The sequence below is a fragment of the Gastrolobium bilobum genome, unplaced genomic scaffold, assembly GCF_033153095.1.
Source record: "Gastrolobium bilobum isolate Gb01-03AN ecotype WA unplaced genomic scaffold, APGP_CSIRO_Gbil_v1 utg8265, whole genome shotgun sequence".
NCBI lineage: Eukaryota > Viridiplantae > Streptophyta > Magnoliopsida > Fabales > Fabaceae > Gastrolobium > Gastrolobium bilobum.
The window spans coordinates 412,430-431,132 of NW_026899064.1; the positions used below are offsets into that span (position 1 = coordinate 412,430).

The 18,703-nt window shown below is 34.1% G+C and overlaps 2 protein-coding genes across 4 annotated transcripts in view; one reads left to right on the forward strand and one right to left on the reverse strand.

The window, feature by feature from the left end:
* The first annotated feature begins 11,330 nt into the window (after positions 1–11,330).
* On the forward strand, positions 11,331–13,569 carry LOC133286833 (growth-regulating factor 3). The gene is made up of 4 exons (XM_061484332.1): positions 11,331–11,535; positions 11,759–11,938; positions 12,237–12,528; positions 13,095–13,569. Exons 1-4 carry the CDS (start codon positions 11,331–11,333, stop codon positions 13,561–13,563), a joined length of 1,146 nt encoding a protein of 381 aa, XP_061340316.1. The 3' UTR covers positions 13,564–13,569.
* An 844-nt stretch (positions 13,570–14,413) lies between these two features.
* The window catches only part of LOC133286784 (1,4-alpha-glucan-branching enzyme 1, chloroplastic/amyloplastic), a 50,603-nt gene continuing 46,313 nt past the window's right edge, over positions 14,414–18,703 (reverse strand). For 2 of the 3 annotated variants that reach the window (XM_061484233.1, XM_061484232.1), the window contains exons 18-22: positions 18,504–18,604; positions 16,396–16,473; positions 15,951–16,106; positions 15,170–15,244; positions 14,414–15,017 (exon numbers count right to left, since the gene is read on the reverse strand). In XM_061484233.1, the coding sequence (XP_061340217.1) occupies positions 14,907–15,017; positions 15,170–15,244; positions 15,951–16,106; positions 16,396–16,473; positions 18,504–18,604 (521 nt within the window). In that variant the 3' untranslated portion in view covers positions 14,414–14,906. The other variant, XM_061484234.1, reaches the window with a different exon arrangement.

Sequence of the window (18,703 nt, forward strand, 5' to 3'; positions counted from 1 at the left end):
CTTTATTTTCTCTTGTTTCCTTTCTTCTTGGTTATGCTTTTGATACCTTACATGGTATCAAAGCCACAATCGATCCATGGATGCTTCTGCACAAACACCTTCAATGCAAACACCTCTTCACACTTTTTCAAATCCAGTCCCCTTCAAATTAGATTAAGCAAATTTTTGCCTTGGAAACAACAAGCCTTAGCTACAATTAGGCTACAAGCTGCAAAAATTCATCACAGTAACTCTGAATATGAAAGTGGTGTCTGGGAGCAACAAGATCAGTTATTGGTGTCATGGCTACTTGCATCAATGTCTGGAACTCTATACATGAGAATGGTAGGTTGCCAATCTTCTTATGAATTTTGGCAAAAACTTGCAGAATTTTTTGCTTCATAGACGCGTGCTAAAGTGAAACAGTTAAAAGTACAATTGAGGAACACCAAAAATGATGGATCTATCTCAAAACACCTACTGATGATCAAGAAGATTGTTGATTCCTTAGCAGCAATTAGGGGAGTAAATGGGCTGGGCTGGGCTTTGGCCTTTTTGGCCCAAGCCTACGTCAAAAACATTCAGCATATCTGGTCTACTGGCCTATTAGAGACTTTATTTGTAGGCCAAGCCCGACTCAATTTTAAAAATAATAAAGCCTGACATGGCCTACAGGCCTTGTAGGCCTCCCACTGTAGATACTAAGCAAAAAAAATAATTGTATAGAGCAAAGAAAGTTCCATTCATGCATGCACTAGTACTTCTCATAAGAAAAAAATGACAAACAAGAAAGAGTCAACATAATACCCCAGCTCTAGAATGTATATCATAGAGGAATAGAGTCAAAGAAATGGAGAAAATAAGAAAAATACAATTACCGGATGCTGAAATAAAGTCTACAAGAGAATGTCATTTATCTAAAAATCTTTAAACCACCGTCAAGACAAGGGAAAGAAGAGTATTATTGAAAGATCTTCATCAGTAAGATCATAATCCAGCAAGGTCCATTACTCCATGGTATTAAGCTGCAACAACATGTAAAATTTGGAGACATTAGACAAGTTTTCCTTTCATAAAATAAAATAGCACAAAAAGTAAGAGATATTGGTATTTGGTACTTTGCGTCTTTGCCACATAAAATAAATATTATTTTATTATTTTATTTTAATAAATTAAATAGGCCAGCCTACAAGGCTGTAGGCCGGGCTTGACAAAATTGGCCTATGACCTATTTGTTAAAAAAACTTTTTTATAAGCCTAAGCCTACTCTACTTTTCAGAAAGTCTGGGCCTGGGCCGGGCTCAATGTATGCACAATCCACTTGACATTCATTTAAAGGCAGTCAAGCGTATACTACGCTACCTCAGTGGCTTCATCAGTCATGGTCTTCTTATTAAGTTGTCTCCTCATTTTCATCTATCAACAATCTGTGACTCTGATTGGGGCTCAGATTCTGATGATCACCGCTCCACGTATGGGTTCTGTACCTTTCACGGTGGAAATCTTATTTTGTGGTCCTCCAAGAAACAACCACTAGTTAGTCGACCAAGTATTAAAACTGAGTACAAATGTCTAACAGTAACAATAACTAAACTCACCTGGATTTGATCCTTATTGTCTGATCTACGCATTCATGTTCACCAAGTTCCAACTATCTACTGTGGTGACCTTAGTGCTGTGCAACTCACTACTAAAAAAGCATTGATTAGAGACGGAATTTAGAGACGAAAAAATATCCATCTCCAAAAGGGACGAATTCAGATAAGGAATAACAATCCCTCATAAATAGGGAGGGAATTAGATACGATAATATTTCTGTCTCCGTTATTGACAGTTTTAGAAACGAAAAATCAATCCTTCTCTAATAGGCATAGTTTCGTCTCTAAATCTGTCCCTAATAGAGACGACTATTTTTTCGTCTCTAATAGAGATAGATTTAGAGACAGAACTTAATATATAGAAAATAATGATAGTATTAAGTGGATACATTTGGATTTAGTGAAGGAATTTAGTGACAGATTTTTTTATCTCTATCAGTGATAGATTTAGAGACGTAACATTTATTTTCATCTCTAATTCCGTCACTGATAGATACAAATATTTTTTGGTCTCTATGAGTCAGGGATCGTGTTCCATGCCTAAGAGAGACGAATTATTTTTTGTTCCTATTTGAGACGAAAAGTAATGTGTCTCTGTTTGGGACAGATTTTGAGACGAAAGTAAATGACCTGTCTCAAAATCCGTCTCTAATATAGACACATTACTTTTCATCTCAAATAGGGACAAAAAATAATCTGACTCTCTTAGGGATGGAACAAGATCCATCATTAATAGCAATGAAACTTTTTCCTTCTCTAGCAGTGACGGAATTAGAGACACAAAAAAATATTCCGTCTCCAATTCCATCATTGATAGAGATGGAATTGTTTTATCTCTATCGGTGAGGGATTCTATTTCATCCCTATTTCAGATGAAAAATTTTGTGTCTCTATTTGGTACAGATTTTGTGACAAAAGTAAATTATCCATCTCAAAATTCATCTCTAATAGAAATAGATCACTTTCTGTCTCAAATATAAACAGAAAATAATCGTCTCTACTAGAAATGGAATAAGATCCCTCACTAATAGAGATGGAATTTTTTTTGTCTCTAATAGTAACAGAATTAGAGATGAAAATGCATATTCCATCTCTAAATCCGTCACTGACCTATTTTCAAAATAGTACAAGCTTGGACTCATTAAAAGATTTCTTTGGAAATCAAACCACAAACTTATGAAAAGAGACAACCGTATCCGATAGACCCACGAGATATAAAAAAAGGAGAGCTCGGAAGGCGGATAATTGAAATTAAAGCAACAACTTTTGCAACCGCAAGGTAAGAAAATCCTAGTTTTGGAGCGATAATTTGTGTAGGTACAAAGTATGAAAATTCAAGATTTTGAGCGACGACTTATACTGGCCCATAGCAAGAATATCCCAGTTTTGATATAATATAGAAGTCTTTTTCATTATAATATATAAGAAAGAATCCAAAAGAATAGTATAATATAAAAGAATATAATGTCCAAAGATTTTTATCCTTTTTATAGAAAAGGAATGCCTCTTGGTCTTTTTCCAGAATCTTCTTCATTAATGGGGTGGTTGTTGTTAATATATGGCCCTTGGTCGTGTTTGTGACAAAGGTTTTAACCCGATTTCAAATTTGTGTCGTGTTCGTGTTGAGCATTTTCGTGCTTATGTCAAATTTGTGTCGCGTCGTGTTGTGTTGACCTGAATTGCCACCCTTATGACAAGCCGATAGGATTCATCATCTCTGCAAAAGATAAGTTATCCACAAGAGACTAGGGGAACTTGAATGACTTCCGTAAGACTTGAGAATCCGTGCACAAGGGATTATAAAGGAGTTCATGAATCCATCTTTAGAGTTTATGGAAGAGGACTCCTAGTTCTGTAAAAGCTAACTTCCAGTCATTCTAGAGTTGATATGATATCCTTGCTCTTGACTTGAAGATGGATAACGAGATGAAACGATGGATTGGCACAGTAACCCTATGGGTAAGGTTGATCACTTGATCGTTCATCTAGCTTTGAGGCCACACAGTATTGCTAATACTCTGTATGATCATGTTAATCCTACTAAAAGGGTTTAGTAAGCCCATACTTATTTATATCAGTGGCTATTTGGTCCTAATAGTTTATATACCTATATCACTTATAGCCTATTTGAATTCTCTCTTTTTTTAAGCTAGAAGTGACTAATTATAAGCTAAAGATAAAACAAAAGAGCTTAAAAAAAAGCTAAAAGTTTTTTGGTGACTACTTAAAATTTTTAGCTTAAAAGTACATATTTTAATAAATCTCTCTCTCTCTCTCTCTCTCTCTCTCTCTCTCTATTTCTATAGCTCTTCATTTCAAAAAAATGCACACAATTAAAGAAATGTAGATAAGAGCTTGAAAAAAAGCTCCTCCTATGAGCTTTCGGCGTTTAGTTTTTTTCTTCATTATTAAAAAGAGCTTTTCATTATAAGAGCTTTTCTCAAAACATGTTTGGCCTAACTTCTGCTTATAAGTAGCTTTTAGTTTAAAAGAGAGAGGATCCAAATAAACACTTAGTTGGCTTGGACTAGCATATGGTTTTGGGCCTATAAGAGTATAATGTAGAACCTATGAGATAGTTTCATGCAGGTGCTAAGTGGATATAATTTTTGTAAAGTTTAAATATAATATTTATAAAGAATTAGATCAAGTATTTGTAAAGTTTAAATATAATATTTAGATTAAATAAGAATTAGATCCTTATCTTAATTTAAATTTTGAATTAGAATTCGGATAGGATAAAAATAAGATAGAGATCTTATCACATGAATGAAATTTAAATAGTTTAAATTTTATTCATATCGTAATAATATTAATAGTATTTGTAAAATAATATTAATATTTAATTTTAAATATATTTTAATTAATAATATTATAATTTAAATTCTTTATGATTTTATACATCCAGATGTTTTAATATAATATAATATCTATTTTATATTTTACATTAATATAATAATCAAATACATAATAAAATTAAGTATTAAAAAATGGTATCGTTTAAAAAGTATTAACCGAAAGTGGAATGAAATACATAATAATTAAATACAAAAAGAATTTTCACCAAAAAAAAAAATACAAAAAGTATTAATCGAAAAACATGTGTAAACATATTAAAAGGTAACCCATGTTATCATTTAAAAATTATTTAAGAAAATCTAACTTGTATTAAAAATTAAAAAATAATTAAAAAATAAGATAAGATTTGATAACTTCCCACTCACATCATCCCCCTAATTTCTCGTCCACCTCCCTATCTTTTAGATACTGAAAGCATTTATAAACTTACGCTTAACAAGCATAAGTCGTTGAAAAAAATTGCAAAAGATATTCCAATAAAAAAATGAAGATTTTTATTTGCTTTAAAAAAGTGAACTTGGATCGTAATATTAACTTATTAAAGCATGCTTATTCCTGCCATTTTTTAAAGCGGGCGAACTCTAATTTTTGGATTGCTTTTACAATTTGATTAAAAACAAAACTCATAAATTACACACAAGATTGAAAATTTTATATAGATAAGAACTAAATAAAGAGATGACAATCAAATCCATATTGTATGAGATATTATTTAAATAATCATTATTATTTTTTTCAATCCCTCCAAAACTTCATTCCCATGTTTTTTACTGTTTTAGTTCATTCCCACCTCCCAATCTTGATTCCCGCCTTTTAGTTTTGTTAGTCAAGAACGTGTATTAGTTGTTGCGCTCATAGTTTAATCTCTCACCATTTTCATTGCCCATATCACTTTTGCATCTACCACACACAACCACCATTCCAGCTTTGTAACCATCCCCCTTCTCAACACAGTTTCGGGATCTGCCACTCAAAATTATCATTCCACCTTTGAAACCATCCCTTTTCTCAACACGCGGGTACACATAATTTTTTCTTTCTGTTCTTTATATTTAATCCTTTTGGTTTATCAAGCCACCTAACACAAAAAGATAACGTCTTGGTTGCTCTATCTGTTTTTTCTTTTTAATTTTTGGGTCTTTTGAAAGAAGGTAAAAATACTCTATGTATGATACCAGGGTGTTAAAATGCCATAAGCTTTATGTATGCTATTGCCAACTGTGAACGCGCTGATTAGTATATATCTTCAAGATTTGTTTTTTCATGCAGTCTTGATGTCTTGTGTTTTGGTGGATTAATTTTTCTTGTGTTTTGATAATTATTATACTTTCTCATTCATTTATACTTTCTTGTAGCATGTTGGAAGGATTCTATGCTCTTTCCATTGCACTGCACCCTTGAAGCTATCTTCTTTTGCTTTCATCTATGCTGCTGGTCTAGCTTTCCTTATAGAAGCAATCAGAAACATACAAGCCAAAGGTAAACCTTTTTTTCTTCTCCAAATGGTATATCTATCAGATCTGAGTATATTATTGATTTTTCTTCTCCAAATGGTAAACCTTTCCTTATATAAGCATGATTAGTTTAAGTTGCAATATTGAAATTCATATATTATTTTTATTACATCATTTTTATAAGCTTCTCTAGGATACCAAGCCATTAATTTTTATCCTGTATTGACTCTGAGTAAAATCTATACGTAGCAAAATTTGATTGTTATCATCATGTAAATTATTAGCTTAATTATTGGCTGATTCGTGAATTTAATTAGATATGACACTAATAATAAAAATGAGAAGGACCTGCACATGTTGGAGGTTCTGAAATTAAGAAGAGATTGTGATATTTGAGAACTTTTGTTTATTTGACATTGAATCAAACTTAAGTGATAACTAATGTAATTTTTGTAATTTTAGGAGGACTTTTTGAAGCGAAGGACTGATTGTGATAATGCATTAGTGGCTAGGGCAGAGGTATCCACTTGTCAATCTGATGAAGTGTTATTATTGCAGGCTGTTGGTGGTATGAACAAGAAAGGTCGAATATATGGTTTAAGTGCAAAGGCGTGGAATTATAAGTCCACAAAGATTTCTGCTAGCTCGTTAGGAGTCTCCACATATGAGTATGATCACATGAGAGACTTGGTCACCAGCTTATCCAGCTAAAATGAGCAGCTGAAACAAAAATATGAGCACACGCAGCAACAAATGATTTTTATAAAAAAGAAAACAGACCAAGAGATGGCAATTATGAGAGAGCAGTTGGCGATGTTGATGGTTCGTTTAGGAGGAGATGTGCGCAACTCCACTACTACTACTTCGACACTAGATGCACAAAATGATTATTATGATGATGATAGTGATGCTCATTTGCATGATGATAATTGATAGTATGCATATTTTCTTTTCTTATTTTCATTTGTGAATATTGCTTGTTATCTCAAACATTTGTTATTTTTTATGAATTCATGTAAAAACTTATTGTATTACAATGGTTGGATTTGATTTGATCTTTATTTTCATTTAATATAGCTACTTTATATTTTGTGTCAGTTGGATTTGCTATAAGAATATTATATTATAATTAATATTAGTTTTCAGTAAAAATTAAATTTTTAATGAATATTTGATTTTGAAAAATTAAATTATAAGAATATCTCATTCATGTAATATATTTTCATTTAGGAAAGAAAAATAAAGACAGAAATATATGTCATCAATTGGGATGGAAAACATTATCATTAATACAGATATAAACAATATATTACTAATAGAGAAAAAAAATTCCCTCACTAATAGAGACAGAAACAATCCATCACTAACAGAGAGGGAAAAATATCCAACGCAAATAGATAGGAAAAATATTCGTCACTAACAGAGATGAAATTATCCAACACTAACAAAGACAGAAAATTGTTTGTCACTAACAGAGAAGGGGAAAATCCATCACTAACGGAGACGAACAACTTCCGTCCTTAACAACTTCCGTCTCTAATAGGAACAGATTACACATATTTCACATGCATAAATTTGTGACAGAAAATAATATCATAGGAACGGATTTATCCATCACTATCGGGGAGGGAAATATTTCTGTCTCTAATAGTGACATAATTTTTTCCGTCTCAAATAGAGACGAATTTGTTCCGTCCTAAAATTCGTCTCTATTAGGGACAGATTCATAATTCTGTCTCCACCTGTTAGTGACGAGCCATAATGTAACGGATTTTTGTCCGTCCCTAATTCCGTCACTAATCTACTTAGTGACGGAAATATTTCACTTAGTGACGGAATTATTCTGTATCTAATTGATGTTTTTTTAGTAGTGACTATCTGTCAATCCTCTTTTTTATTCGCGTACCATACATTTTGAACTGGAATTATACTTTGTTCGGGAAAAGGTAGTTCAAAAAGTTGTCTCGGCTCACCATGTCCCAGCTGTTAATCAAATTATTGATGGTCTAACTAAGGTAATTTCTCACTCAAAGTTTATAGAGTTTAGATCCAAGCTCAGTGTTCTCTCAGCCAAGTCCATTAAGCTTGCGGGGGGATAATAGAATATAAACATATGCAGTTGTGTAGTTAAAACTCCTTAACCTCCCTAACAAACTCAAAGTCGTTAGCTAACCATTGTAACCAATTCTTCTGTTATAGTAGATATCTATATATTCATGTGTATCACTTATCTAGATCATATTGTACTTTTCCCTCTCTGAATTTAGAAAGACTTTCTTGATTCTTTCTTTCTTCTCTCGTTTCCTTTCTTCTCTGTTATGCTTTTGATACCTTACAAGATCTTTAAAATTTACTTCTTCACATAATTTAAACGATTATAAAAATAACCTTTATCCATAGCTTTTTATCAGTGTTATTAAACTCGATCCGGGCATCGACCCGGTCGGGATACTGGGTTACTGGTCAAACCAGTGGACCCGGATATATATAGATATATAAAAATATAAACATATAAATTCAATAATATTATCCATATCTAAAATGAATTAAACATGGTTCAATAAATAAACTCAAAAACAAGAAGCATAAATAAATAAAAATGCATGCTATTACTATGTCAATTTTAATTTCATACGCTTAGCACTTTTGGAATACATTTTGTCTTTACAAAACAAAACTAGTATGGAATAATCATAATAATTTTTCAATGACTTGGCAGTACTGTCAACTACACCAAAATTCCTTAGCCACTTGACCTAAACCATGGCGTCAAAGTATGCCATAAATTCAACTTTTACAATGGATGCAATAATTATATATTCTTTCACACTCTTTCATAAGCTAACGTTTTGTGCTAAAAGATATAAATAACCATAAGCGGATTTTACCGTATTCACACAACCATTGAAATCTAAATTTAGGTATGCTATCCCTTTAAGAGTATTAAACCTTATAAAAAAAGCTTGTTATCTTTTGTCTCTTGAAAATATTTCATCAATTTCTTTGCAGTTTTCAAATTACCTAAACGAAAAGTACTCTAGCATCTTTCTATCATTCAAATTTCAAAACTTATATATGGTCGTGTACAAGTTTGAGCATGCATTAAACTTCTAACAAGCGATGAATATGAAATTTGTTCCATTTATTTCTATTCCAAGTAATTATTAAAACATTGCACGAGACTAAATTTGTCCTTTTTCTAAATTGGAACATGAGAATAAACATTTTTTTCAATTTGAAACTTTCTACAACTTTATTAACATGGGATATGATATTATGTTAGATTACAATTTCAATCAATGATAAAGGTTGTGGGGAGAGAGAAATAAACAAAAGGATTTGTTTGACCCTATAAATGTATACCGTTAATTGGTTGAGATTGTAATGTAATGGTTTGGAGAAAAATATTTTTTAAAGGACATAACACAATTATAATATAAAAACAATTTTTGTTTCTTCTCTTCCCTCAATCATTTCATCTGATATGAAGAGAGAAAAAGAGAAATTTTTCGTATTATAACTATGTCTTACTGGTAAGACATAATGTTAAAAAATAAAAGAATACACATTGTGTCCTTAAAAAAGACAGACACTTAACCCTATCATTACTACTCGTTTCCATTATATTTAAAAAAGTTCAGGATTGTTCTGCAACCGTGTAAGTTACACTCTTAATATTGATCATTGATTCCACTAATATCTAGTCTCTAATTTTTAAAAAATATGAATTATTGAATACAAATGGATCAAATGTAAATTTTTTTACTATTAAGAATATTCTGTCAAATTTTTTTTATAATTAATGTAAGGGTTAATCTAATCTAATGTTGCATAAGAGAAGATCTCTCATGTTGTAGACACATATGTGGTGGGACCCACCATCTACAAAAAAAAAGAAAAAAGAAAAGAAAAAGGTTATCACGATTTTCGATAGATCTATTGGAGATAAATTACTCTCATAAGAGTAGTTTTTTTTCTTAGGTAGTGTTTGGTTGAAGATTTATTTTGGGATTGATGAGAAAGTGTAAGTGGATATTGGAAAATACCACGTTTGGTTCAGGTTTTTTTAAAAAATACTAGGCAAATAGGATAGATGGGAAAATAACTTTTGTGTTGATTTTTGGATGAAATTCACTGTTACAGAATACCACTTGAGATGTGGTATTTTGAGATAACTGGGGAAGTGAAAAAACAGGTGCGAAGTTTCTCTCGAATATAGATTTTGCAAATTTAAATAAATTTTCGTGGTAATATTTCGGTCAACCAAACAACATTTTTTACATACCAAACTCACTTTTCAACCATTTCCACAGTAATTACATTTCTCTAGTATTCAAAAAATTCCTCCTTAACCAAACGCCCCCTTAATGTAATATGTATTAAGGAAAATAATTATCTCATGTTGCATGAGATAATTATCTCATGCAACAAAAACAAAGTAGTGAGATCCATATTATTATTTTTTTTTTTTGTACAAACGATAGACTTCGGTTTCTTGTATCAAAGATGAGATTAATAGATCCCATGTATTAAACAATACAAAACGTAATTTTCTTTACCTAGCTCCAATAGTGCTCAAAATATCTGCTGTTGCCACCTGCCAACCGCATATGTTGGAGCAAAAACGGGATTTTAGCTCCAAAACACCCTGAGCATATACAACATAGACCTTGAAAAGAAAGCTTTCCCCTTGAAGAGCGTTCGTTCCTTTGCTTTTAGTCCTTCTATGCACAAGAAAAGCGAATAACGAAAATCTTCTCATCAGCTTAGCTGCAATATGGAACTGTACTGTCGGATCAAAACTCCTTATGTCAGTATTCATCTGCAATTTGATGTGTCTCTCTGCCTTTGCATTGTTTCAGACAGCAGATTCATCCAAAACCAACAGAAACAGCAAATTAAATTCAATTAAAACAAAACCATTAAAAGACAAATGAATATAATAATATCCTATTCACTCTAGTGTTGAACTGTTAACAGACTTGTAGTTAAATAATAAAAAACTTGTTTTTCCCACTTAGAAACCCTATGCTGCTACTACACTTTCCCTCCCTCGAGTGCTATTTCCAAAGCAAAGCAGAAAGACAAAGACCGCAGGTTCTTCACTCTCTCTACCTATCCAGTTGTTACCATTATTTTATTATTTGTGAGCTCTTCTTTTTGCTCTCAACTGTCTTGTCTGACTGTCTTTTCTCAAGTGCTCTAAGGGCTAAGGCTCTCACTGGCTTCAAAACAAACTTTGCAGGCTTTGCTGTCAGAATCTTCTCTCTCTCTCTCTCTCTCTCTGAGGTATCTGCCAAAGATATAAAGGATCCCACAGAGGTCACTGCGAAAGCTTTTTACAAACTTGGTCTTTACACATCCGGCACACCTAACAGAGTTAATTAGCTAAAAGGAACCAAGCTTAATATAACTGTTGCTATTCTCTCTCTCTCTCTCAATGGACTTTCATCTGAAGCAATGGAGAAACCAGCATGAGTCAGCGGAACAACATTCTACAAAGATGCCAAAACTTCTACCTGCAGAATCCCATCAACAGCCAGAGTCATCTGCATCTGCATCTGCTCTTCCTTTGTTTTTACCTGAACCTAACAGCAAAGTCAGCACCCTGTCAGATTCAACATTTGCTACTAACGGATTTCCCAGTAAGATTTTTTTTTTTTTTTTTCCTTTTCTCGTTTGTGACAGAAACTAGGAAAGTTTGGTTACAGAGCTTCTGGCATTTAGTTGCTGCTGCTAACTTTTTGAGTTTGCTATGAGCTAGTTTTACCTTTCTTTCTTTTGGATTCACCAGTTCTTTGGTTCTTACATTTTCTCTTTTTCCCTTTGTGGGGGGGTTGGTACTCGTCTTTTATTATGACTGTTTAGGGATGGGAAGTTATTTCAGCTTGGCTCAGTGGCAGGAGCTTGAGTTGCAGGCTTTGATATTTAGGTACATGTTGGCTGGTACTGCTGTTCCTCATGAGCTTCTTCAACCAATCAAGAAAAGCCTTCTTCATTCCCCTTCATATTTCCTTCATCACCCTCTCCAACATTATCAGCCTGCTTGTAAGTTTCTCTCTCCAATCTATAGTACCTGTTCTTTACTGTCACACACGATTCTCTATATGCTATACAAAAACATATTTTTTTCGTGTTTTATGGTCATTCTACACCCCCCCAAAAACGTCCTTTTTTGTTATTTTTCTCTTTATGCGAGAGTTTCAGTTATTTCGATGATAGTAAAAAAAAAAAAACAATCGAAGTTTACATTCTGGACATGCCTGTTGCATATACGTTACAAGTTACGATGGAAAGTAAAGGCTTGGTTTTTTTTTTGGACATGTTTGTTTGTTTGTGGGATCAGTGTTGCAATCAGGGTATTGGGGAAGAGGAGCCATGGATCCGGAGCCAGGCCGTTGTCGGAGGACCGACGGGAAAAAGTGGCGGTGCTCGAGGGACGTGGTGGTTGGGCAGAAGTACTGCGAGCGGCACATGCATCGCGGTCGAAACCGTTCAAGAAAGCCTGTGGAACTACCCACACCAACTAGTGCCGCTGGTGGTGGATCTCTCGCTGCTTCATCTTCCATTATTTCTTCACAGCCTCTGGCTACTGTCTCGCTGAAATCCCCTTTCGATCTTCTTCACCTTAATGAACGGTAATCTTCCTCTCTCTCTTTCTTTTTCTGTACTTAAAATGACTAGTTAACAAAGATAGCAGCGTAAGCACTAGTTAAGATTTTACTTTGAGCTATAATGAGTACATCTAATAAAAGACAATCAGCGAGTGAGCTTTGCTTTGAAAAAGGGTGACTAAGTGTTATTTCTAGTCGAGCTTGATCTAATTTAGTGGGACATCCTTTGCTTCAACAATTTCTTTATTTCCTTTTCTGTCTATCGTGTTTTAAAAGATTGATTCATTGTCATTCAAAAAGTATGTTTGAATTTGTTTCTTTCCTAGTTGAACCAAATAATTTAAGGAGATATGTTCATCCTTGTGGCTGACTGATTCCTAAATGGGATACGGACCCTTATGGGCATGACCACTATGTCTCATGCTAGGGAAATAAAGCTTAAGATTGTGCCAAATTATCCCCAACCGTGTCTTTTCTAAACTAAATTTAGAAATCATGCTGTCCTTGTATTTCTTCGGTCACATAAGTTTTTTTTTTTTAAATGCCTCTGCTTGATATTTTTGGTGTCTTGATGGCTGGGCCCTATGTAGTTCCTCTGGGACCAAGAATGAAGACAAGGTCTTGGTTGAAAACCAAAACCAAAACCAAGACCATGTGGGTGGGGATGGCAAATCAGGGGGTCAAATGCTGAGGCATTTCTTTGATGATTGGCCACGATCACTGCAACAGACTGACAACGCTGAAAACAATGCTGGCGGGATGAACTCGGCGACATGTCTATCTATTTCAATGCCCGGAAATACTTCGTCGGATGTATCATTGAAATTGTCCACTGGCTACGGAGAGGATCCGTGCCCAAGAAATGGGAATGTGGACCCAGACACAGAACAACTGCAATTGAATTGGGCCGGAGGATGGACTTCGGCTAATCAAGTGGCCTCAATGGGAGGACCACTTGCAGAGGCACTGAGATCATCTACGTCAACTTCATCACCCACTAGTGTTTTGCATCAGTTGCCTCCTAGTTCTGGATCTGAGACTAGCTTCATTAGTACCTAGATTTAGTTAATTAGTTGGTGCTCCAATTATCTTTCCGTTTTTTTTTTTTGGGGTTACTTTCCACTTTTGGAGCATTCTTGGAGAACAGACATGTTTGTAACAATTTTATGGACTACTTTTGTTGTTTCGAACTGGGCCAGGAACCGAGCCTTTATTACATGTGATTAAGTTATAATTGTTGGTTGCCCATTAACATTTTGCTTTACTGGAGCCAATATTTTCATCTAAGTAGATTACTTCATTTCCTGAATTTCGCAAATATTTATTGGGATTAGTATTTCTCATGTAAAAAATAATTTTATTTCTTACATGTAAAAGTGTGGAATTTATATATATATATATTTTTACTTCTTTTCACATGATTCTTCATAGAACTCACAAATATTTTTTGTATGTAAAAGATAAAATCATCTAATAACATGAAAAACATTAATTCTATGTTTATTACCTAGTAACATTCACAATACGTGTTATTACAAATTCGGCACGAAATCACCTGCGAGAGAGTAGCTTAAGCTTAGCTTCCTGCAACCTCTCCAAATCACTTAATGAAAAATCAATATTTGCCACTTGCCCATCGCATGAAAGGAAAGAGACATCCTTTTTTTTTTTTTGGAGTTACCCAACCCTAATTATCTCTTTGAGACGAGTTGGCTCCCTCCGGTATCCCCACGAGCTTCGACTCTTTGAGCCGACTATGTGACTAATCCTTGGATAATGAACATAGTCGCGTTATTAATTTTGTTTTTAAAATAACAGATGGCAAACGGAAGGTACGACCGTTTGTAGTAAGGCAATTAACTTTATTTTTTACTTTTTTACCGTGTACAATTACTTTATTAGCACGGCATAAAAATATACTTTCGTATTGCTACAAACTCAACTTATAAATTTAAATAATACATCTATCGAAGCCTCCCGCATAATTTCCCAGGGTAAAGCCCATCGGAAACTTCTAAATCTTAATTTATTTATACCATGCACTTACGAAGATTGATGGTGCATAGGTACAGTGATTCTAGGTCCGTGGACCGTAGTTTTATTGATTCACATTCCTCAAACGCGATGAGAATTGTGCATGTCAAAACGTTAAACCTTCAAATGTAAAAACAGAAAGCTTGGTGTGCTATACATAACTTACCTAGCAAGGCACATGTACAAAATTTCGACGTTAGTATGCTGCCTCAGTAAAGATTAACTAGCGCTCCACACATTCCACTTTAATTCTGCTCTGCTGTTTAAGTGCCTGTTAAAACCACAGGACGTTGGTTGGCTAGTTTGACTAGGGAGTTACTGCATCCATGCCATTGCGCACTTGTCACAATTATACCAGAAACTTGTCATTAGGCTTCAACTGGCTCTGGTTCAACTTCATCTGCAAGGGCATACACCACTGCTGTTCTAGAAGGGGCATACACGAGAAAGGATCGAGGCCGGTCATCATACCATCCTTCCTGTAAAATCACCCAAGAGAATTCTAAGTGTTTATTTATTCCATTGGGAAAGCCAAAACGGTAAAAAAACGTGTCCGCAAGAATGTAAAAGCACACAAGACACAATGTAAAGCATGTGCACACAAGGACACAAGTTTAGATAAGTCCCATACAGCGGTGAAGTACTCAGCAGTGTGACTGAGTCTACTGAAGCCGCCAAACAAGTCATCATCTGAATCCAAGACAATCTGGAAACAGGAAAAGAATAATCCATTATGCAAGATTAAAATACTCTCAAACCATGGAAAATAAAAAGAGAAAAAAAAAATATCAGTATTGGTAATATTATTGCAAGCATTTGCATTCAGTGTCAGTAGTGGCCTTGAAACAAAAGCAGATGTGCTCTCATGGACAAGTACACCGCCATTTCTGAGAAAATTAACAGATGGGGATACAGACGATGGCACCTGAGCATCCATGACGAAAATGGAGAAAAAATGACTACTTTGAATTTGGGGACCTTTTGCTCATAGATCTTGACTAAACTTTGCTAAACCAAGCTTCAATTAGCTGTCTGTTGGGCTGGTTACTTTGTTGATGATTTGAATTTTGTGGACAGGCGAAGGCACTCTTGCCCAAAGAACACTCAGTAGAATGAGTAGTTACCAACAATGATAGGCTTGATTGCTGGTGACCTTGGTAGTATTACCAACAATGAAATAGAGCAAATGATTTCAATTAATAACTTGCATTTCCCCTTAACATTATGATTGGAATTACTTAATCCACATACTGCACTTTCCTAAATTGGGATCGGAGTTAGAAGACTAACTGTACCAACGATGAAAAGGATGTTTCTCAGGACGAAATAACAGATGGCAGCTATGCATTGTTATAGAGGACTTCTAACGTTACCACTATAGTCTTGCCAGAGTAATAATACACAACAAATACCTTGTATTTCCCCGGGGTTGAGCAGCCAATTCTGTAATCTGAATAGCTGTTGCTCCAATGAAAATTGAAGACAAAGACGAGGTTGCCCCTTTCGAAGACTATAATTTTGTCACCTTCATTTTTCCGTGAAATATATTGGTGCTCAGAAGTCATGAACTGCATCAAAGGCAAATTACAGTTTTTTTTTTTTCATTAACTGCTTCTACCCATGGGGAACAAATCTAGGTTAAATAACATCAGTACTCTATTGAAGAACTATAAAAAATAACAAGTTAAATAACCATGCAGGTAGAGCTTGTCTTGGAAGAAATATAAAATAAAAAAATCTTTCTTCACAGTGTGTCCATTATTACGGTATTCAAAACCATCAAATCACAGTAAAAAATCTTTCCAATAGAGATTTTATTAGGGAAATTCATTGAAAAAAAAAGAAAAGAATACTTACACCAAACCTTTCTTCTAGATGCTGCATGGCTTGATCAAATTCTTGCATCCCCCTATATCTTAGAAACTCTGCATCCCCCTGGTTAAGCAACGGAGAAAATAATTTTTGTAACTTTTGAAATTATTGCCTCGGTAAATTATTCTCTTTTTTTCTAGAGGCCTTAGCAATCTGGGTGGCTGATAATAAGTACAAGTACTTTAACGTTAAATGTAACAATGCAAACAGTAAACAAAGCGTATGTTTTAATAGTTTTTGCCACAAAACTGAGATTCTACTAGGCAACAATTCGTCATAATCATTATTGGTTTTTTTAGTTCTATGAATAAACATCTTGTCCTACCTTGTGATGTATGCTAGTTTCATCTTTCTCATCCATGTGTTTATCTCTAAGTAACTTCATTTGAATTTCATAACATGCAATTTCCAAGATACTGTTGGTATCAGCTATTCAATAGAACAGGAACGTAAATTAAGCACAAGTCTTAAAGGAAGAAAACGATTCACTATTAATATCTGATTACAGAGTTTTCCAGAACAATAAGTAAAAAGGCAACAGAGAGCTACCCGATTGGAAAATACAAAGGACAAAGACAGATTCAACACCACTACCCACACCCACTGGTAACGGCTACCTCCCAACAACACTCCTCCTTTTAGTGAAAATACTCCATATCCTTCCCCCCACTCCTAACTACCTTATATCTTACTTTTTCCTTTCCGAATCTGCCTTTCCACTACCTTGCATATTTTCCTCGCCATTCATAGTCTGCCACGCAGCCTCTTTTGTAATCAACTGCTCTCCCAGATTCTCCTTTGCCATCAACTCTCTATTCCGTACATGGGCTTTTCGCCCCCTATTATATACCTTCTTAAAGGGCTCTAGTGGTATGAGACCCATCAACACATCACCAACTAAAATGCACTTGCAATACCTAGTCATATAGGCTAGTTTCTTCGTTACTCCATTTTTTTCAACAGTTCAAATATATCATCCTTCTTCAGCAACTCCAATTCTAAAATCCCATAGCAATTTTCAAGAAAGAAGAAACGTGCATATACTACATTTCAATGGAAGTGGCATCCGTGTTGCTTCTGTAATTTAGGTTTGTTAAGAAAACTAGAACAATCAACATTAGCAAAGAAGATGCAGAAAGAGATCACACTTCTTCCATAACCGTTGCTTATCCTCATACCGAAGACAATATAAGCAGAGAAGATAAAAGACTTATATCCCACAGGAAGATTAGCTAACTGTCATCGTCAAAGTAAGTAAAAGTTCAAAGTCCTACAAAAGATATTCAAAAGCCCAAGCATATTTATATCCTACATCATGAATTTTAAAGAAAAATAAATCTAAATAGAAATACTAAGCCCTGCTGGATGATGTAATTTGTTTTCTTAATATATCATGGTCTAGCTTCAACATGGCCAGAGATTTAATTTGAACCCCAAACGAAGAAATATCATCAATTAAATTAGCCAATCCGAAGGATACATGAGTGAAGGACCATTATAAAGTAAATAATCTTTGCAAAATAAAGTTATTTTCTGATAAAATTGTTTGTAATAATCTAAGGGTTTGCTGTCCTAATCACAAGATCAATCACATATACACAGGTTAATTGGCCATGGATAGCTTATTATGCATTCTTTAGTTCCTTTCACAACTAGTATTTTTATGATTTTATCCTTATAACCACCGGTAAGAATAAGGATCAAGAAAGAAAATGTTACATGGCACTCATTCTTCTAATCTTCTTCAAACATGTATACAAATGATATCTTCAGCAAGAATTGAAAAGAAGATTTGTATATTATTGAATTGTATGAATAACAGTACAATAATTCTCTATTTAAAGAGACTAAAAAATCTAATGGACTAAGTCCAAATAAGCTTCTAGAATATTGTAACTATTACAAAATAATGATACAAAACAATAATCAAATAATTCTAATATTTACAATAGCAAGTTTTATAATTCATCCGTAAAAAGATAAACACATTTCACCACAAAGAAGTGCTCAAAAAACTGAAACCCCATAACATAAACAGTGGGAACATAAAGTAGTAATTACACAGGTCATGAATGAAGGAACCAGGAACTTACCAAGTCAAATCTACGCCTGCATTTATCATAACTGAATTTATTCCCGGGAACTACTGTGCCATTAGGAAGATGTTGATCACCCCTTGGAAAATCAATCCACTCTGAACAGAACAATGAATGAGCAACATAACATTAACTTAATAACATCAAATTCAATAATTGATCAAGTCATTATTGAATCTAAGGACAAGAAGCAAGTC

What these genes read in the sequence shown, in the direction of transcription:
- LOC133286833 (XM_061484332.1), top strand. Translation starts at nt 11,331, where the DNA reads ATGGACTTTCATCTGAAGCAATGGAGAAACCAGCATGAGTCAGCGGAA. An exon ending in TGCTACTAACGGATTTCCCA is followed by an intron (nt 11,536 to 11,758) that starts GTAAGATTTTTT and finishes ATGACTGTTTAG; the next exon opens with GGATGGGAAGTTATTTCAGC. An exon ending in CTTCTTCACCTTAATGAACG is followed by an intron (nt 12,529 to 13,094) that starts GTAATCTTCCTC and finishes GGCCCTATGTAG; the next exon opens with TTCCTCTGGGACCAAGAATG.